At 43.3% G+C, this 22550-nt stretch overlaps 1 protein-coding gene across 12 annotated transcripts in view; it reads left to right on the forward strand.

The window, feature by feature from the left end:
• Positions 1–22550, forward strand: part of FGGY (FGGY carbohydrate kinase domain containing) — a 274220-nt gene that overhangs the window by 96328 nt on the left and 155342 nt on the right. For 11 of the 12 annotated variants that reach the window (XM_061633210.1, XM_061633206.1, XM_061633207.1 and 8 more), the window contains one exon: positions 14768–14896. In XM_061633210.1, coding sequence (XP_061489194.1) covers positions 14768–14896 — 129 coding nt within the window. Of the gene's footprint in view, positions 1–11181; positions 11237–14767; positions 14897–22550 lie in introns of those variants that run through there. The other variant, XM_061633214.1, reaches the window with a different exon arrangement.

Genomic DNA, 22550 nt, shown 5'->3' on the forward strand with positions numbered 1-22550 from the left:
CTTTTATGAGAAATTGGCATTATAAAACCATTTTGTTTCATATATTGCATGAAAAGTGAAACAATGCATATGTTGAAAGCATGTCCTTTTTTAAATCAACAAAAATAATTTTACTAAAGTGAAACCTAGCACCCATACTTGGTTTCATTTTTAATTGATGTGAGATCTTTTTGATGATGCAGGGCGCCTCATACAATTCACAGGGTCTCTTCTGACCTTTTGCCACATCAAGGTGATGGTTTTCATCTACAAAAATACCAAACTTCAGACCTGACCTTTTATGTTTCCCGAGTTATGTTAACCTTTCAGGATTGCAAAAATCCATGTTTCTTGTGAACTTTTATTTTATGTCATAACTTACTAATGACATATTTAAGGGTATAGATTTAAACTTTGAATTGCTGCATACTTTATAGATTCAGTCATTGTTCCTGAATAGTGGAAGTTGGTTCATGCAGGAGAAAAGTCTCACTAAATAGCAGACACTAGCATTTAGGTTTTCTCATAATTAAGCCAGTGGTGCTATAAAACCTACATATATATTAACTAATCTGACTTCCACGCTAGAGCTTTTTTTGCTTTGCTGAAGCATTGCTTTTCCATAATTAGCTGTAAGTGGAATTAAACAGAGGTTCCAGGTAGTGCTTTAGGGTTATATTATCAATTGGTGCCCTTCCTTATGGCCAAGATGCCATTGGGCAAATGTTCTTGCAATATTCATGAAAAGTTTCCTGTTTGCAGATTCTGCCCATTTTGTTGTTTCCTGTCGAACACTGCTGGGGGATTGAGGATGAATAGCTTTTTAATTGTCCTCTGAATAGTCTTTTCTAATGGTCTCAGTGTCAGTTTCTGTTCTTTTAGTGAAGGAGGGATCTTTGATAACTTGTACTTCCCCCCATTTTTAAGAGTGAAGTAGCATTATTGTGGTATTAAAACTGAAACGGAAAAAAAATGAAGGGTTGATTCTAATGAAGTCGTTCTGTGAGCAGAATATCCGCTCGCAAAATGGAATTCCCTCTTCCTGTCTTCATCCCCCTTCACCCCCCAAATCGGCACCAGAGGATTGGAGGAATTTCTAGAACAGATTGGGGGCAAGGGGGAGGAAAGGCAGGGTGAGTTTTGTTGCACGAGCAGAAATTGATCTGCTCATGCTATGACTTAGCTGGATATAACTCAAAATCAGTAAGTAAAGTCTTCTCTACCCTGTCCCTACAGGAACAGAAACTAACAATAAGAAAAGTAAAAGAAGCTACTCATCACTAACCTACCAGGTGTGATCAACAGAAAACAATAAAATGGGCAGGGCCTACATACTTTTATTTAATTTACAGGAGTCCCAAAAAGCCTCAAGAGTACTTTGCATGTCTACATTAGATAGGCTGATACTGTGATAGTTTTGCAAAAAGATTTACCACAGGTCAGGTCTTGGAAAAATATAAGGGCAGTATAGAAAACAATTTGACATTGTTATTATCTGGATTCTCCATAAAGAGTAAGCAAACAAAAGATGCCAATTCCAGAGAAAAGGGTTAGTGTGGAAGCAACATCTGTTAAATGTTCATGAACTCCAGACCTCTTAGGTACTGAAGCCTGCAGACTGTTTTTTAAATGGCCTGATAAATTTTCATACTCATTCCTGTACTTAAGGGGCTACTTAAGGGACCAAATAATGATTTTTCACTGAATAGCAATGCTTTATGCATTGCCTGTTCCCCCCTCCCCCCAAAGCAGTGCACATTTTTCCTCAAGTAGAAAATGTTGTAGATATGATATAGCTATTTCTTGGGGTTGTCAGTACCTCATATTTTAAAAGCTAATGTAGCACAAAGACTCCTTTATGAATATATTGCCACTAAATTAGTGATGGAACTACATGCTTTCAGTCTTCTCTTGGAATTTAAAACAAATCTTCAGAAGTCTTCAGAACAAACGGTTTTTGGGGAGAAAATACCACTTAAATAATCTCTGGGCCTGGTCACCTATTACTGTCAAGAGAAAAACCTCATCCTAATATGAGTGTTGAGTACTGCCCTTTTTTCTTTCCATCCCAATAGGATGAAGGTAGCAAATGAAGGGTTTATATGAGTAACACAGTACCTCCTTGACTATCTGTGCTTTGAAAGAACAGTGGTAGGAGGAATTTGGTTTCCTGTTTGTGATGCAAGATGCACTCCCACTCCTGGCTACATATTAATAGAAACAAAGAATTGTTAGGGGGGAAATTAATAAAACAATGTCCCTTTATGAGAAATTCTATTGCTGTCAAGTGAGCATCACTTTCAAAGGCTTGACTCATAGTATATATTTCTGTTGTGTATTCTTTGGGCATTGGTGGAATGGACATTACAAGTAAAGCTTGAAAAACGCTGGCGTTGGTTTGGCTTCCTGCAGTTTTGCCCCCACATGAATTACATGATGGCAGAATAGGGCCATTGCCACCTTGCTAAGAAGCATCCCATGGTATCCCTACTCCAAGTAGATTGTGTGTCAACTGTTATTTTGGCACACACATTATTATTTCTTCTTTTTTTAAAAGTATGGCTATGATCTGCTTTGTAACAGTAAGTGGTGTGTTTCAGCTAAAATTATGCCTATTTTTACTTTCCTGTTTAGAATGAAGTGCAGAAGCACTTTTTAAAAATACTTTCCAATTCTCATTTTTTACTAACTATCAAAGTTGAATTGTTTCATGTACATGCGACCTCTGATCATTATGCATTCTTCTTGGTATATTATCTTCCCCGAATACCTTTGCAGGATTTTGCTAAAGTTTTTAAATGGGTGTTCTACAAGTTACTTATCCTTCCTGGATAATGAACTGAAGTAACCTATAACTAGGGTTGCCAGGTCGGAACCATCCAAAAACCTGAGAAAATGGGGGCGGGCCCTAGTGATGTCAGGGGGCGGGCCCTAGTGACATCACAGGGCGGGCCCTAGTGATATCATTAAACATGATACATTGTATCAATCACAGTTGCTTGGCGCATACCATTCAAAAAAAATTCTCTGGAGATTAAAATAGAAATCTTACCTAAAATAGGGTGTTCCTAGGTCCATCTGAAGTGACAAGGTCATTCTTTCTCACAAGCTTAGGGTGATGCAAAATGGAAATGGACTGCCTTCAAGTTGATCCCAGATAGGGTCTTCATGGTAAGCAGTACTCAGACAGAGGTGGTTTACTATTGCCTTCCTCTGAGTCTGAGAGGCAGTGACTGGCCCAAGGTCACCCAGGGAGCTTCATGGCTGTGTGGGGATTCAAACCCTGGCCTGCCAGGTCACAGTTCAACGCCTTTAGGGAACATTTAATCTAGCTTACTTGCTTCTGGCAAGAAGGGTTTACGTGCCCTCAGGCCAGGCCATTATTGGAAGAAAGGAGCTTAATGTTGCAGAGACGTTAGATGGGAGCACAGATAGAAGCCCCTGAAGGCAGCAACTGTAAGCATGCTTATTAAGGAACTAAGCCCCATAGAACTCAATAGGACTTACTTCTGAGTAGATATGGTTGCAGCCATGTTAAGGACAAGGGAGGGCATTCTAGGCAAAACAGACAAATAATTGGGTGTCAGAACAAATTAAACCAGAACTATCACTAGAAGCTGAAATGATGAAACTGAGGTTATCATACTTTGGACACATCATGAGAAGACATGATTCACTAGAAAAGACAATAATGCTGCGAAAAACAGAAGGGAGTAGAAAAAGAGGAAGGCCAAACAAGAGATGGATTGATTCCATTAAGGAAGCCACAGACCTGAACTTACAGGATCTGAACAGGGTCGTTCATGATAGTTGCTATTGGAGGTCACTGATTCATAGGGTTGCCATAAATCGTAATCGACTTGAAGTCACATAACAACAACAACAGCAGGAGATGAAGAGAGATGAAAAAGGAGGTGGATTTTAAAAATTGTAGCTGTACCAGTTGCAAAATCTCAGCAGACAGTAGGGATGAGGGAGAAAAATTCAATTTGGTTTGCATTTAAAGACAAGCCAAACAAGAGATGGATTGATTCCATACAGGAAGCCACACACCTGAACTTACAAGATGTGAACAAGGTGGTTTATAACAGATGCTCTTGGAGGTCACTGATTCATAGGGTCGCTATAAGTTATAATCGACTTGAAGGCACATAACAACAACAACAAACCTCCCTGATAGACTGTGGGAATGCTGTGGACACAATATATTTCAACTTTAGCAAAGCTTTTGACAAAATGCCACATGATATTCTGATTAGCAAGCTAGCTGAATGTGGACTGGATGGAACAGCTATTGGGTGGATCCACAGTTGGCTACACAATCATATTCAGAGTGCTAATCAATGGTTTCTTCTCAACCTGGGGGGGGGGTAACTAGCGGGCTACTGTAGGGCTTTGTCTTGGACCCAGTGCTCTTCAACATTTTTATTAATGACTTGGATGAGGAGGGGCAGGGAATGCTTATCAAACTTGTAGATGATGCAAAATTTGGAGGAATACCTAATTCCCTGGAAGACAGAAACAAAATTCAAAGGGATCTTAATAGGCTGGAGCATTGGGCTAAAAACAGCAGAATGAAATTTAACAGGGATAAGTGTAAAGTTCTACACCTAGGAAAAAGAAACCAAATGCAGTTATTAAGATGGGGGATACTTGGCTCAGCAATACTACATGCAAGAAGGATCTTGGGATTGTTGTTGATCACAAACTGAATATGAGCCAACAGTGTGATGTGGCTGCAAAAAAGGCAAATGCTATTTGAAGCTGCATTAACATTTGGAGGCAATATGCCTCTGAAGGCCAGTTGCGCTTATTTATTTTATTTATCTATTAAACTGATATCCTGCCCTTCCTCCCAGAAGGGTCCTGCTTGCAGGCTTCCTATTACGGTTGGGGTGAGGAACTAGATGTTCTTATGTCCTTAAGGGAACCTGAAAACTACTGAAAGGTACCAGGAGAACAGATGGGCCCAACTCCTGCTGTGCAGCTCCCAGCACGGGCGGATGAAGCAGGGTGGCCAAGGCAAACTAAGACTCCGAGCCCTGGCCTGAGGCAGGATTGGACCAGATGCGAGGATCCGCTTCATTTACCCAGGAATGTTGGATGCAGACCCATGGGTGCTCTCTAGCCCAGTGCTGTCTGCACTGGCAGCGGCTCTCAGGGCTTCAGGCAGGGGTGTCTCTCAGCCCTACCTGGAGATGCCGCTGAGGACTGAACCTGGGCCCTTCTGCATGTGCAACAGTTTCCCTAAAAATAAAGTAAGATTCTAGTCCTTATGGTTCTGAATGAAGGGTGATTTAAACAGGAGCTGCTTTATACTGAGTTAGGCCATTGGTCCATCTGGTTCAGCATCAGCACTGTCTACAGCGACTGGCAGCGACTGTCCATGTTCTCTACCACTGAGTTACGGCCATCTTCCCTTGATTTAAAAGGGGGGAACGGGCTCTGGCCTGCAGGTCCCCCAATATCACCTGCTCCACAGGCTCTTCTCAGGCAGGAGGGTGTTCAGCACTGGGCAGTCTCTGCTTGAGGAGAATCTTGAAAGTGCACATTGGGCAAGCTGGCAGCTGACCCAAGGCATCTCCTCAGGCCACTGACCCACAGACAAAGCCAGCTGGGGCCTCAGGTTGATTTGGCTGCTGGTGGTCAATGGCTCTTGACAGACAAAAAGAGGCTTCCTACTCTGCTGCGGGGGGCTTTGCATGCACACTGAGAGGTTTAACTTCCAGAGTCTTGAGTGGAGGCAACTCAATGCTGAAAAAAGACTAGAAACTTGTTAGGAGAGTTAGGTTTGGGATCAAGAGCAGACCCAGCGCTGGTGTGTGTGTGTGTGAGAGAGAGAGAGAGAGAGAGAGAGTGAGTGAGAGAGAGAGACTTTCCCTGTGAAGTAGCAGACTTTTACGCTGCAGCAATAACTGAGGATTCAGACTTAGTAAAATAAGGAACAGCTTGCTTCATTGAAGGAAATACACAATAGATAGGAAAGGGATTCTAGTTCTAGTAAACTACCTGCATTGGAGGTTCATGGACCTGACAAGGCCTTTGCCCTCATGCTGCAGGTGAGAGAGACAAAGCAAAGACATCTCTTCAAGAGACAGAGAAGAAGCAGGAAGGAGAGAGTTGGAAGGTGTGGTCAGCATTCCTAAGAGGTATCAGTTTTCAGGAAGGAAGATGAGCATATGACCAAAGGAAAGGCACAGCCTAGCAACCTGGAGGTCTCCTCTCTGTCTCCCTCCAGACATGGAAACACCCAAATCGAGTTGCATTTCCACAATTCCAACACAAGTGATGCTTAAAATGGAAACTGTGATTTATCAGGGACAGGGATTAGGAAACAGACATTGTTCCTGGGGAACCTGGCCTGGTTTTCCCTGCCTTCCATCTGCAAGATTCTTTCTTTATTTTAAGACCCACTCTGCACTCACCTGTTCCCGGGGCTGCCAGCTTTCTTTGGGTGGCAGCCAGAAATTCAAGACGTAGAGCTTTCATTGTCACAGAGATGAGGGGACGGGCCTGTTCACCTGCTGAAGTTCCATACACACACAAACCCAGCTGGAAAAATCACATGGCAACCTCATCCTGCTATACATTTTGCTTATTTAAACATTTGGTTTTCAACAATCCAAGGAGCAGTGGCGGACATGGAACCACCAGCTTTCCACAATCAGAAAAGGAAGAGGGGGGGGCAGGGTGTGAGAGTGTGTTTGTGTGTGTGATGGAATTTCCTCCCCCAAGGTGTGGTGATGGCCAGAGACTGCTGAGCCCCATCTCTCAGGCCTCTCTTTCTCTCTCTCAGGCCTCTCTCTCTCTCTCTCAGGCCTCTCTCTCTCTCTCTCTCAGGCCTCTCTCTCTGTCTGGCCTCTCAGGCTTCTCTCTCTCTCTCTCTGGCCTCTCAGGCCTCTCTCTCTCTCTCTCAGGCCTCTCTCTCTCTCTCAGCCCCCCCCCTCTCTCTCTCTCAGGCCTCTCTCTCTCACTCTCTCAGGCCTCTCTCTCTCTCTCTCAGGCCTCTCTCTCTCTCTGCAATCAGCCGCAGTCCAACCTGCTCCAGCTCCTGCCACCCAGCAGCCTTCTGCTTCCAAACGAGATTCCAAACTGCTCTATCGGCCACGATGCAAACCGCAGCCAGAAATGCCCATCGCGGCCGCTCCTCCCACCCAGCAGCCATGCGTGTCAATCACGCATGCGTGCCTGAGGGGGAGGTCCAAAAGCCGGAGATCAGCCTCTTCACACCAAATATGGCTGGAGGCCGGAGACGGCCCACTTTTGCTGGAGACTCTGGCAGAAAACCAGAGACCTGGCAACCCTACCTATAACAGTATTTTCCTATTTACTTTATTACAATACAGCTCACTGAGGGCTGGTTCATGTACTCAGGGCTGGGACATGCATTCCTTTAACATACTTAGAAGAAGACTTGTAACATGGATATTATGTGTACACATGCTCAATTAACAGAAAAGATTATGTCAATCAGGCACACACATATATAGTAGCGCATACACATATTGCCTACATCACATGTAGATGCTTATGTTTAAGGAGGGTGGACTGTATGTACCTTCTTACCCGCTGTTTGCATTGAATCTTTGGCCTGTAAATGTGTGTATTGCCCCAACTTCCTCATTACTGGATTCTCTGCAGCATTTCTTTAGCTTTGACTACAGGGTTTACTGGGTAGACAAATCACCCCAGCCTCATCATGATTGGTAAGAATTAGGAACCTACACAAAAATATGATTGTGGCCAGAGCTTGGAAGATTACTTTTAAAAAGCAATAAATTACAGTTACAATTACATGGCCCAAAAAGTAGTAATTACCATTACAATTACAATTGCTATGTAAGTAACTGATTACTTTTTCTCAAAAATAATCACTGCAATTACATTTCAGTTATTTTTTTTTAAAAAAACACCTACAGGGTGCTGGCCTTTGCTGCTGCACATCTAAGTAGCCTAAAAGAACATTAAAAATGAACACACACATACAGAGGTAGTAGAAGAATTATTTTTATCCTTAAGATAGCAATGGTGGTCTCTCTGCTGGTAAGGGAGGTGGGGAGAGAGGCTGAGGCCGCTACTCAGATCTTTGCACGTCAGACCAAGTGCAATCCCCCCCCCCCCGCCAGCAAGCGTAATCTCTCTCACTTAACCACCTCCCGGACCCTGCCCTGCCACCAACTAAGGGACACTCATCCAAGCAAACATTTTCCCCTGAGATGCAAAAAAGTTAAAAAATACTGCAAATGCAGCACAGTAGCCAGAGAGGGTGGTGGAGGCCACTTGGTGTGCCAAGTGCAAACACAGTAGTCTCTCTTTCCCTCCCTCTCTCTCTCTCTCTCTCTCTCTCTCTCACAGACACACACACACACACACACACATGTTGACGTCTTTCACCTCCACAGTTCTTTATCTCCATTCTGCTGCTGCCTCCTCCTCCTTTATCCCTGTTCTTGCCCTCTGGCTCCTTTTCCCTTCCACTCAATTCTTCACCACCACTATCCGTTTTTTTAAACAATTGTTTTCTCCACTCCACCCCATCTCACTCTCCACCTCCTCCCTCGTCGCCTCCTACCCACCCACAGAGCATGAGGGAAGAGTTACACTGCACAGAAGCCCAGTTTGAGGCATAGGATTTTCATCCACAAATCAGAGGAGCAGAAGACTTCCCCTGCTTCCCCCTCCCCCCCAGTAATGCCCCCAAGTAATGCTGGAAACATTACAATTACTCCTCAAAAGTAATAAAATTACTCCTCTTTCTATTACAATCAAAATGTAAAGGAATTACATTTCCTTCCTCAAAAAAGTAATGACTTACAAGTAACTTACAAGTTTTGATTGTGGCTAAACATTACAGTCAGAGGAGTTGCCTAAACTCAGTGGTGGTTATGCTAGGATGCATCAGCTTCATTAAAGCCTCCCCCTGTCCCAGATGTCACATTAGTTAAGAAACAGAAGTACTCCCCTCTTCATCCCCCTTTTGTATTTTACCTCCTCTTCAACTTTGAAATGGGGCCAATTGCAGTTTCACATAAAACACAACTGGTTCTGCATGACAGGTTAAAAGCAGCTCTTGAATGGCTGAATGTGTCAGAGTTGAGTCAGCTGGACCCCCTTGCTGGGTTTTTCTTTTGTTATTTTTAAAGTCTAGTGAATACTAAAATGTCTGTTTCTATTAAATATTAGTATGACTTTGGACCTTGAGATTAAGTTACTCAAGTTGACTAAAGATGTATTGTTATACGCCTCGTGTTACGTCTGGTAAATAGCTGGTTACCATGTCAACTACCTGGAAAGGTGGCGGGTAATTGGTACCACATAACTTCCTTTAAACAAAACATGAGGATGGCAAATTCCAGAGCTGGTCTTTAGGAAAGGATAAAAGGTGAGGAAGGTTTCAGACATCTTTTTCCTGTGGTAAACTTGTTTCTCACTTCACAGGGGTAAAGAAATCCTCTTCTAAAAATGGGATATGTCTGCTGTGAAATAGAATAAAGGCTCTACAATAAGAAGAGCCCTGTCCCCCCCCCCCAAAATAGCTGTCTGAGTATAAAGCAGAAAATTCTTTGCCTTTTAGAATGTTGTATATCTAGATTATTTTTTACATATACTTATTGTGAAAGCACCGCTAAACCAGGGGTGTGTTTTTATAGTGAGGTTACTCTTCTGTGTCCCTACAGACACTTCCTGCATGGTGCACTTTGCTTGTGACAGCCTTGTGTTGGAACCACTCTAATCTCAAACAGTTAGGAATGTTGCCAATCACCGGTCCTGTTCTCTCATCTTCCTTTTCATGTGTGTAGTGCGTGTATGGAGGGAGAGAAGGACTGTGTTCCTTGGCCTTGCCCCATGGCCTCCACACATCCATTGGTACTGCCTCTGATCCCCATAAGTTCAGCAGAAATTGAGAATGAGTTGTAGATGCACGGTGTCTGCACTTGCACTAGACCAGGGGTCTCCAACCTTTTTGGACCAGAGGGCACATTTTGAATTTTGAAAAATGCTCTGGATAAAATGGCTGCCATGAGGATGTGGCATAGCACAAAACTAGAGTTTACAGCCATTGCTGCTTCTCTCTGTCCCTGCGCCCCCTCCCCGGTCAACCTTAGACTTACCATGGGAAGTGAGCTATGTCCTGCTGGTTCTGATTGTGGAGATCACACAATATTATTTCTCTCACACACATACAAACAATGATGCTGTTGCTGTCTAATAACAATGGGGAGCATTCCCCAGGATGAGGAAAAATATACAAGGTGGCCACACCACATTCACTCTCTCTCACACACATTCACCAAATACATACGGGCCGCAGACTCTCTCATTCTCACTTACTGATACACACATACACTTCACATACATGTGCATTCTTCTGTCATGCAGACCACACATACACACATACATTCCTCCTCCTTCTCCTGCCTCTCTCTCTCTCTCATTCACACACACACACACACACACACTCACACACACACACACACACACACACACTGTACATACTGAATGAATATGGGGCTATCTGCATGCAAAGTGTGTTCCGTCCCCAAGGGTGTGTCCTCTCTCCCCCCCCCAATGCATGGCCTTGTGTTTAGCAGATCCAAAAACCACACCCAGGACAATCCCAGCTAGCTTACATAGGAAGAGTGCTGGGCAGCAGGATAGGTGGCACTGGCACATCAACAGAATACTCACACCCTACCCCTCCAATTCCCCACTTCCATAAAGCATATCAGCTAACTCCCCAAAACAGAACAAACCTTGCCTACAGCTTATAGTTAGTGAGAGAGCTTAACCATGAGTTCCAGTTTGAACACCATGCTATGCGAAACTTTTGATGTAGCTCAATGTAGCCCAGTGTTAAAAAGGGCCAGGATAGAGCAGGGCCCCTATAAGCTCCTCTCTGCGAACTTGCATGTTTGTGCCGTCTTGCTAAGTCATAGGTTGGCTTACCATGTCATTTGAATCAGGTCACTGTGTTCAGGGGCAGCTTACTTCATTGCAAGTATGTTTTAGGTTGCAACCTAAATAACCCTTACAGGAGTGGCCCTCTAAATATTATTCCAACTCCCATGAATCACAGCCAGCATGGCCAATGCTGAGGGGACTTGTAATCCAGCAACTACTGTCATTCAGCAGGCTTTTCACCTGTGCCTTACAACAAAGTAGGTTAGTATTATTTTCTTCATATTTCAGATATAAGGGAGAGAGAAGGCAAAGAGGTAATGAGTTGACCAAGGACACTAGTGGAATTGTGCTTGAGGTAAGATTTGAACTGGGAGATCTCTGCTCAGCTGCTATACTTCATCATCTAGGGAGAAATCTCTTCTCATTCTTCTCTGGGGTTTGCCACATTTGAAGTACGGCTACAATTTACTATTTGAAAAAGTGTGCAGTTGGAATGTGAGTTTGAACATTTTTTCCCTACAAAAAAACTTTCTGGCTTGCAGCTCAAATTCTTAATGACTACGTTATACCTACTTACATGTAGGCCAGAGAATGGCAAGCTTTATTTACACAATACACAGGCAGATCAAAAGGGCTAGGGAAAAGACAGGTGTGTTTTTTTAAATAAAAATAAATACAGATCCACCAAAACAAACACTCATGATTGGGCGCTGTGCACACATTTTCTCGGGATATGCTAGTTAATTTTGAACAGGAAATTGTGATTAGCACAGTTTAGATACCACCATGCTTCAGTGGAAGCTGTAACTCTTGTTGGATGCTCTCCTCCCACCCCCACCCTCGCTTGTTGGATAGGTGAAGATACTTGTCTTGAGGCTTGGCTTCATACCAAATTTATGTTAACTTATGAAAAATTATCCAGTGTGTTGTTTTTGGAAGACACCACATATAGAAATGAGTGAGAGCTTATTTAATTGAGTAATCTCTGTACACAAGTGATAAATTACCATGCAAGACAGGCTGGCTCATGCTTGACTTGTTAACGGGGGGGGGAATGCACACAGCAGGTGATTTCTGAAAAGATGTGAAATCTTGAGGGGGGGTTAAAAGTAAACTTATAGCAGTTAGTTGAGTGTTTCTTTCACTATTTCAGCATACTTATCTTTGAAGATCTTCATTGCATCTTTGAAGTTAATAATTCTTCGATAATAAAATAATTTCTTTCATAAAGTTGATGCTAATTTAACACTTACGTTTCTCAGATTTGTCATAATAGCCTTTGTGTGAGTAACATTTGTATGATACATTTGGGTATCAGACATATCTGCTACAGGAATGACCAGCGGGGAGGGGCTCCACTGTAGACCTGATATCCAGGCAGCGTCACTAGTGCACACTGAGCCGATGAGGGCAGGGGCAAGGTTATGGTGGTTTGGACACATTGGAAGAGTCAATCCAGTGCTCTCGTGGGTGTGCCTGAATTGCCCCAACCTCCCTAAAATTACTGGAAAAACAAAGTAGTTGTATTCTGTTGATGCAACAGTTAAGAAAAGGAGGTTTTAACCTTTCTGTATTGCTTTTGTTGTCCACTACACAAGGAAGTTTTCAGCTAGAGATAAAAGAAAGTATTTTCTTTCTTTAGATGCAATGCTTTTATTAAATATTGAATGTATTAGTTGTCTTGAACACTTGAGCAAAGATGGGGTAAAAGTGTTTTAAATAAATATGAATAAGGTAGCGGTGTTGCTTTTTTTCAATGAAGTCATTATACAACCCAAATACCAAGTAATGCATTCCTGTATTGTTACAAACAATATTCCCTAGAGAAGTTCTTTATTTTTATGTTACATTGGTTTCCGAGGCCAATATCAGATTAGATTACACTTTTTTTCTAAATATAGAAGGGTTAAATGAATCCAGTATTGCTCAATGTAGGTATTGTGTTATTACCCCAAAGCATATGATCTCCATTCTCTTGTTTTCACCAGTCTGTGGTTAAAAATATTGGGTTGTATGCAACCCTGCCATTACACAAGCGGAACAGACTTCCCTTTCCTCTCCCACCATGCTCCCTCAAAATCTGTTCCAGGTGGTTGGGGGACCCCTCAGATCAGATTTTGGGGGCCATCAGGCAGCTGGGTGGGGGAGGGCTTTAGTGTGTGGTCAGAACTTACTGAAATACTTGTGTCAATTTACTTGGAAATGTTCATGGAAATGTATTGCATTGAGATATAGAATGCACTTACTCATGGCAACCCAGGAAAATATGACTGTTTTGTTGGTTTAAAATGTATTTTCTTTCTTCAGGTATCCTTTTAGCGGGTGGTTTGTGTGTATGTACTTTACACATACATATAGTGCCACAAGCTGCATAATAAAATAGGTCATTTATGCAGAGCTTCAGCAGAAACTTCTGACTTTATGTGGGAGAGGTCTTTTCTGTGCCCGTTGAGTCCAACACAATGTTGTACTCCTGATCACTTGAAGGAAATAGCATTTGGCCTATATGTGTAATTCAGTTAGTTTCTTGTTGTCTGAAATGAAGAGAACAGGATACCATCATTGAGGGGTTGATTCATTCAGGAACCTATGAGCAAGTCCCTGTGTGTATACATAATAATAATAATAAGTACCACCTTCTTATCCATGTTGTTGTTACAGTGCCTCAAATGCTAGACACTGTAAGAAACTTCCATTTCAGTGAAGAACTGTAGCTCAGTGGTAGAGCATCTATTTTGCACGCAGAAAGCCCCTGGTTCAGTTTTCGGCATCTCCAAGTAGGGCTGGGAATGTCCCCAGTCCTAAACTCTGCAGAGCTGCTGCAAGTCATTGCAAGCGATACTGAGCTAGATGGATCAATGGATCTGACTTGGTATAAGGCAAGTTCCTTTTTCTCTGTAGCAGTTGTGGGCTCTGACAGTTACTCCAACCAACCATCTCAGCAACTTCCTTGTTCTCTGCTGTCTGCAGAAGCTAAGCTTTGTTGAAGTGTGAGTAAGCTCCACAGCAATAGCTGCACTGTTGAGAAGACTGGAATGAAGTGTTTCATCTGGCTTTAGAACTGTGAGAGCGCTTGGGTGTTGCAGCCAGTCAGAGCCACTGTACACATGGGGGCTGTTCTGTGGACTCTGGTGTGGGCCAGGCCACCAAGTGTTTACTGAGTGCCAGTGTTGCATAATGTAGAGATCTAGATTTTAGCTCTAGCCATGACATTGAGCTAGCCACTGTTTCTCATCTTGGCTATCTTATAGGGTCAGGGATAAAGGGATATACTATGTGCAGTGCTCTGATATCCTTGTTAAAAAAAAAAAAAGGCAGGATAAAATAAATTATACATCAGCCAGAGGAACATGCCTAATGGAGGTAGAGAATTTTCATGTCACACTTTTGGGCAAAAAAGGAACTGATGAACTAAAATTGTACTTCACAGTACTAAATGTGTCCTATTTAAGCCCAGATAAGTATAGTCTTGGCCACAGAGGACTAATGAGAATGCATTTGGATACGTATGAGACCAGCTTAAAGGCCAGAAAATATTAAATGGATTTCTTAGAAGAAATAGTAATAACTGTTTTCCACCCAAGCACTGAATGCTATTGAAACCTCACTATTAGTCCTCTGAAAACCACATGAGTGTAGCTTTACAAGTATAGCAATTTAATCCAGCATCCTGTTTTCACACTGGCCAACCAAATACATATGGAAAGCCCGCAAGCAGGACCCTCTCCTCACTTGCGATTCTCAGCAACTGGTGTTCGGAAACATATTGCTTCCGATACTGGAGGTAGTACACAGCTGCCATGACTAGTAATCATACAAATTGTTGGTTGTCACTATATGGCTAACATATGTTTATTTGTCTGTTGTTTTCCTTTTGTTTTCTCAGGAAATGAAGTTCTCACTCCAGGAGCTCCAGTTGGAAATGGGCTAACATCAGAGGCTGCCAAAGCCCTTGGCCTTTCTAAGGGGATTGCTGTAGCTACTTCTCTCATCGATGCACATGCTGGAGGAATAGGTATTCTTTATGAGAATCACTGTTTTTACACTGACCTACTTGTGTCGCATAAACAGAGACATGTTGCGAAGGCTTCAACAGAGGATCGTTCTGAATGTAATTGCAGTTTCAGTGACCAGACGGATATAATAAAGTAAGGAAGCCTTATAGCAGAGAAGCCTTTAAAGGAACTATTAGGAATATGACAGCATGTGTAAAACTATTCTGGTACATTACTCTGGACGACATGGGCAATTTGTTAGGGATGTGTGAGAACAGAGAATCCTGGCCACGTGTAGGAGATTGGATTAAATAATTTTTGAGAGCAATTTCAGTCCTACAGTTTTCTGATCCTGTGATCTTGCTCAGTGCATCCCACCAGTTTCCATCTTTTGCTTGCTTGAAATATGATGGCAGCCTTTAGATTTTTAAAGAAGCAAGATTGCAAATCAGAATATAAACCTGCAGATTAAGCTGCATAATCAGTGAACCAAACTGCTCATGGATCTGTAGTGTACTTATGAAGTGGTCTGATGGCAGCTTTTTTCTTACTTTAAAATTTTAAGCTCCATTGCTGCATGATAAAACTTTGTGTTAAAATGCTCCCCAGAAGTGATTGCATTCTCTTCCTGGGGGATTGTACGGAGAAAAAGATGGGAGCAGCCATTTTTTCCCACACAGTGTCCATGGTAGCCTTACAAGGTGGTGAGGTTGGTTACCTTCCTCTCCCCTTTGAATAGTGTATAGAGCTGAAAGAGGAAGTTGGGTTGTTTTTAATGATTTTAATTGTTGTCAACCGCCCAGAGAGCTTGAGCTATGGGGCGGTATACAAATGCAATAATAAATACATTTCCTCCACTTTTTCTTTCAGCTCTGTGTGATTCTCAAGGCTCAGAGTAGCACATGAGCAGCTGAACAGAAAGTGGAGCCACTGAGAGTGCTGGAGTGGCAGAATGAAATGCCAGAGTGAGAGAGATAAGATACACACACATATACACACGCAGATTCCATTAAAATGGATCCTTCTGAAATTGTATTTTCTCCCCACGGCTTCTTCACCCCAAACACCATCAAACCACAGATCACATCTGTCTCAAAAAATCATGGAACTGGTCTTACTATTTAACGTCATGAAGGATCCATGAGGATCTGTTGTGCTGACAAGCACTGGATATGTGCTGTCTACCATTGTAAGTTTTACTTTGATGGGGACCCCACATAAAATCATGCAAATTCAAGAGAATCCATTTCTACCCAGACTGACTTTTACCGAGACCCCATGGAAAAGGAGAGTGTATATGTTTGTGTTCACGACTGCATGTGCTTTCTCTCTGTCTTGGGTGGGGAGACTGTCCCAGGGGAGGGGAATAGAGAAGCAATCAGATGGTGGTGCCCTTGGCGGTCTGTCAAAATTGCAGGTGTGCTCCAAAATGTTGGTGATCTCTGGTCTAATTCATACTTGGGGATACCTGTGTGATGGAGGGAAGGGGGCTTGTGCATCACAGTATCAGAACACTATCCCAGCTGCCCCCTTTAGGATGCACACCTTAACATGGTGAGGGAGTTTGAGAGTGTTGAAGAAGCTGAGAGCAAAGCTGTCAGGAATCTAAACCAAGAGGCTATACTCCTAGTAGGGGCACCCAAGGTGGAATGGTCAAAGCTGAGACACCAGACTAACATGCATCCAAACTCAGAGGAAGGCAATGAATACCCCTTACCATGAAAACCCTATGAACAGAGTATCCAAAATGCAACATGAGATAGTGCTGGAAGATGAGTCCCCAGGTCAGAAGGCACTCACCGAGCTACTGGGGAAGAACAAAGGACAAGTATGAGTAGCGCTGTGACTAATGATGCAGTTGGGTCAAAGCTGAAAGGAAGCCCAGAGGCTGATGCACACAGATGTGAAAGGAGAGTCCGGAGTTGTACGACTTACACAATAGGAACATGGAATGTGAGAAGCATGAACCCGGGAAAGTTAGAAATTGTCAAGCAAGAAATGGAATGTATCAACATTACAATACTTGGCGTGAGTGAATTAAAATGGATGGGAATGGGACATTTTCAATCAGGCAACTACAAAATATTTTATGCAGGAAATGAGAAATTAAGAAGAAATGGGGTTGCTTTAATAGTGAGAAGTGATGTAGCAAGAGCAATTAGGAGCTACAACACAAGGTCTAAGCGAGTGTTATCAATGAGATTAAATGGGAAACCTATTAACATAACCATCATCCAAGTCTACGCTCCAACGGCAAATGCAGAAGAAGAAGAATTGGAGAGATTTTACGCAGAGGTACAGAAGGAAGTTGATCACACACCAAAACAAGATGTTCTGATGCTCATGAGGGACTGGAATGCAAAAGTATGGAACAGAAGAACGAGGAATTGTGGGGAAATGGGGCTTAGGAGACAGAAATGAAGCAGGAGAAAGACTTATTGACTAAACAATGGCCCACAGACTGGAAGCGTTCCATATACATCCCAATTCCAAAGAAAGGGGATCCGAGGGAATGCAGTAATTATCAAACTATTGCCTTAATATCCCATGCAAGTAAAGTAATGCTCAAGATTCTACAACAAAGGCTCTTGCCATATATGGAGCGAGAAATGCCAGATGTCCAAGATGGATTTAGAAAGGGAAGAGGCACCAGAGATCATATCATAAACATATGTTGGATAATGGAACAGACCAAGGAATTTCAGAAGAAAATCATCCTGTGCTTTATAGATTACAGCAAAGCCTTTGACTGTGTAGATCATGAAAAACTATGGAATGCTTTAAAAGAAATGGGGGTACCACAGCATCTGATTGTCCTGATGCACAACCTATACTCTGCACAAGAGGCTACGGTAAGGACAGAATATGGAGAAACCAGTTGGTTCCCCATTGGAAAGGGTGTGAGACAGGGGTGTATTTTATCACCCTATTTGTTTAATCTGTATGCAGAACATATCATTCGGAAAGCAGGATTGGACCCAGATGAAGGAGGTGTGAAAACTGGAGGGAGAAATATCAATAATTTAAGATATGCAGATGATAACATACTACTGGCAGAAACCAGTAATGATTTGAAACGAATGCTGATGAAAGTTAAGGAGGAAAGCACAAAAGCAGGTCTACAGCTGAACGTCAAGAAGACTAAAGTAATGACAACATAAGATTTATGTAACTTTAAAGTTGACAATGAGGACATTGAACTTGTCAAGGATTATCAATACCTCCGCACAGTCATAAACCAAAATGGAGGCAATAGTCAAGAAATCAGAAGGAAACTAGGGCTGGGGAGGGCAGATATGAGAGAACTAGAAAAGGTCCTCAAATGCAAAGATGTATCACTGAACACCAAAGTCAGGATCATTCAGACCATGGTATTCCTGATCTCTATGTATGGATGTGAAAGTTGGACACTGAAAAAAGTGGGTAAGAGAAAAATTAACTCATTTGAAATGTGGTGTTGGAGGAGAGCTTTGCGGATACCATGGACTGCAAAAAAGACAAACAGTTGGGTGTTTATTTATTTATTATTTATTTATTTATTTAGTTTCATTTATAAACCGCCCATAACCAATGGCTCCCTGGGCGGTGTACAACATACAATAGTACAATAATACAATAAATCAGCAAAATCACTCGATATAAAATACAGATGCACTAAACAATATTAAAGCAACAAGAACAATTACCACATTGAAATACATAAAAATATATCAAAATACATTTAAAATGTATTTAAAATGCATTTAATATGCCTGGGAGAATAGGAAGGTTTTAGCCTGGCGCCGAAAGAATAACAACGTAGGCGCCAGGCGTACCTCCTCGGGGAGACTGTTCCACAATTTGGGGGCCACCACAGAGAAGGCCCTGGATCTTGTCATTACCCTCCGAGCTTCTCGATGACTTGGTACTCGGAGGAGGGCCTTAGATGTCGAACGATGTGCACGGGTAGGTTCATAGCGGGAGAGGCGTTCCATCAAGTATTGCGGGCCCACACCGTGTAGGGCTTTATAGGTCAATACCAGCACCTTGAATCTGGCCTGGAAACAAATTGGCAACCAGTGCAAGCGGGCCAGAACAGGTGTAATATGTGAGGACCGACTGGTCCTTGTCAATAATTTGGCTGCTGCGTTTTGCACTAGCTGCAGCTTCCGAACCGTCTTCAAGGGCAGCCCCACGTAGAGTGCATTACAGTAGTCCAATCTAGAGGTCACTAGAGCATGAACAACTGAGGCGAGGTCGTCACCGCCAAGATCGGGGCGTAGTTGGGCTACCAAACGAAGATGGTAGAACGCATTCCGAGCCACTGAGGCTACCTGAGCCTCGAGTGACAAGGAAGGATCGAAAAGAACCCCCAAACTATGAACCTGTTCCTTCAGGGGGAGTGTAACCCCATCCAGAACAGGATGAACATCCTCCATCTGTGCGGAAAAGGCCCTCACCAACAGCGTCTCAGTCTTATCTGGATTGAGTTTCAGTTTATTAGCTCCAATCCAGTCCATTATCGCGGTTAGGCAACGGTTCAGCACATCAACAGCCTCACCTGAGGAAGATGAAAAGGAGTAATAGAGCTGCGTGTCATCAGCGTACTGATGGCAGCGCACTCCAAAACTCCGGATGACCGTACCCAGAGGCTTCATGTAGATGTTGAAAAGCATGGGGGACAGAAACGATCCCTGTGGGACTCCACAATGGAGAGTCCAGGGTATCGAGTAATGCTCCCCAAGCACTACCTTCTGGAGACGATCCGCCAAGTAGGAGCGAAGCCACTGCCAAGCAGTACCCCCAACTCCCAACTCTGCGAGTCTCTCCAGAACGATACCATGGTCGATGGTATCAAAAGCCGCTGAGAGATCAAGGAGAATCAACAGAGTTACACTCCCCCTGTCCCTCTCCCGACAGAGGTCATCATACAGGGCGACCAAGGCTGTTTCTGTGCCAAAACCGGGCCTAAAACCGGATTGAAACGGATCTAGATAATCGGTTTCATCCAAGAACGCCTGGAGCTGGCTGGCAACCACCCGTTCCAAGACCTTGCCCAGAAATGGAACATTCGCTACCGGTCGATAGTTGTTCAAATTATCTGAGTCCAAGGACGACCTCTTCAAAAGAGTCTCACTACAGCCTCCTTAAGACAGCGAGGGACAACTCCCTCACTTAAGGAGGCATTGATCACTTCCTTGGCCCAGCCGGCAGTTCCAGCCCGGCTAGCTTTAACTAGCCAGGAGGGGCAAGGGTCTAGTACCAATGTGGTTGCACGCACCATTCCAAGCATCTTGTCAACTTCCTAAAGCTGCACCAACTGAAACTCATCCAATAAATGCGGACAAGACCGTGATCTAGGTACCTGAATGGATCCAACTGTCCTAACATTAGAGTCGAGGTCCCTACGGATGCATGCGATTTTATTTTGGAAGTGCCCCGCAAACTCGTTGCAGCGGGCTTCGGATGACTCTATGACACCCTGAGGGCCAGAATGTAAAAGCCCACATACTATCTTAAAAAGCTCCGCTGGGCAGCATAGAGATAATCTAATAGTGGGAGCAAAATAACATTTTTTTGCTGCTCTTACCGCTTCTATGTACAACTTAGTGGAGGCACTTACCAAAGCATGATTGCATCCGTCAGGAGTTCGCTTCCATCAACACTCAAGCCTCCTCCTCTCTTGTTTCATCACTCTCAGCTCCGGGGTATACCACGGAGCTGTATGAGCTCTACATTGAAGGGGGCGCGCGGGAGCGATCGTGTCAACAGCCTGGATCATTTCCGTATTCCACAGTTCAACCAGGGCCTCGACAGGAGCACTAGTCTTATCAGCCGGAAAATCTCCCAGAGCCTTCTGAAAACCCAAAGGATCCATTAGTCTCCGGGGGCGGACCAACTTAATAGGTCCCCCACCTTTGCAGAGGGGAAGGGACGCTGTAAGCCTAAATCTCAGCAGCTGGTGTTCTGTCCATGACAATGGGGTAGATGAAAAACACCCCACCTGCAGATCACTATCTCCATGTCCAGTGGCGAAGATCAGATCAAGAGTGTGTCCCGACACATGCGTTGGTCCAGCAGAAAATTGAGACAGCCCCATTGTTGTCATGGCGGCAATGAAGTCCTGAGCTGCTCCAGATAAGACAGCCTCGGCATGGATGTTGAAATCCCCCAGTACCAAAAGTCTAGGGGATCCCAACAGCACCTCCGAGACTATCTCAGTCAGCTCAGTTAGGGAAGCTGTTGGGCAGCAAGGTGGGCGGTACACCAACAGAATTCCCAATCTGTCTCGCTGGCCCAGTGTTAGAACAAATTAAACCAGAACTAGAAGCTAAAATGATGAAACTGAGGTTATCATACTTTGGACACATAATGAGAAGACTTGATTCACTAGAAAAGACAATAATGCTGGGGAAAACAGAAGGAAGTAGAAAAAGAGGAAGGCCAAACAAGTGATGGATTGATTCCATAAAGGAAGCCACAGACCTGAACTTACAGGATCTGAACAGGGTGGTTCATGACAGATGCTCTTGGAGGTCACAGATTCATAGGGTCGCCATAAGTTGTAATCGATTTGGAGGCACATAACAACAACTACAACAACATCCCAGCTGAGTGCATGGGGACTTTTCCTTCAGCATCTCAGAATGCAGCTGCCCCTCTCTTCAGGACCACCATCTACAATATCTGTTAGAAAGGACTTTCACAAGTAAGAACCTATTTTCCTTTTTTCGAACTGGGAGAGAAGCACAAGAAAACAACCTTACTATAGCTCTCCCAAATATGTCTTCCAAATGCCGAAAGCACTAAACCTCTTCTTACAAAATATATAAGTTAGAAGGATTAATAAGATGCTACTTTCTTGGCAACTGCAGCCAAACGTGCACTATTACAAGACTATATGAGTGCAAACTCAGGAATACAGAGAAACCACAGTGGGAGAGGCTGGTGCAAATGAGGCCACTTGATTTTAAATGCCAAATATGAACTTAGGCTTTGAATACTAAGCCCCTAGGGATGACAATATTTGCCCATAGTAGACTCAAGAGATTTGATACTCCCTCCATAATAGACACATTAAATATTTTAATGTACATTTCATTTGTAATCCAATGTGATTCAGTTTTCAAACTCTGCCTGTTTTGGTATGAAAGGTATTTGTGTGTGTATGTTTGTGTGTGTGAGAGTGTTTATTTTCGAGATGGAAGATGCCATGCCAGAATTTAAGGCTACTAAAAATATTCTCAGCTGTTTTCCTTTCCACATGTAAATTCTGACATTTGGTAAACTCTTGGTTGGCCTTGGAGACCCACTGCCAGTCAGTGTAGACAATACTGAGCTAGACTGACTAATACTTCTTATGTTACTGTCTGCAAAGTCCAGGTGAAAAGGCATGAGGGCAAATTGGACATCATGTGAAGCGTAGGGTGGTATTCAACTAACTTGTCCCATTAGTGCAGGGATTACCACTAGTGCGATGGGATATTTTCCCCCTCTCCCCCTTCCCCCACTCTCCCTGCGCCCTTCCCAAATTATTCCAGAGGGTTGGTGGAATTTCTAGAATAGATTCAGGGGATGGGGGGAAGAGGGGGAGAACATCCAGTTGCAGTAGCAGTAATACCTATGGTTTATACAAATAAAATCAATGTAATGTAAAATAAAAATGTGCAATGTTGCATATAACCCATAATTAGT

This window comes from Rhineura floridana, chromosome 6 (genome assembly GCF_030035675.1).
Source record: "Rhineura floridana isolate rRhiFlo1 chromosome 6, rRhiFlo1.hap2, whole genome shotgun sequence".
In the NCBI taxonomy this organism is placed as follows: Eukaryota; Metazoa; Chordata; class Lepidosauria; order Squamata; family Rhineuridae; genus Rhineura; species Rhineura floridana.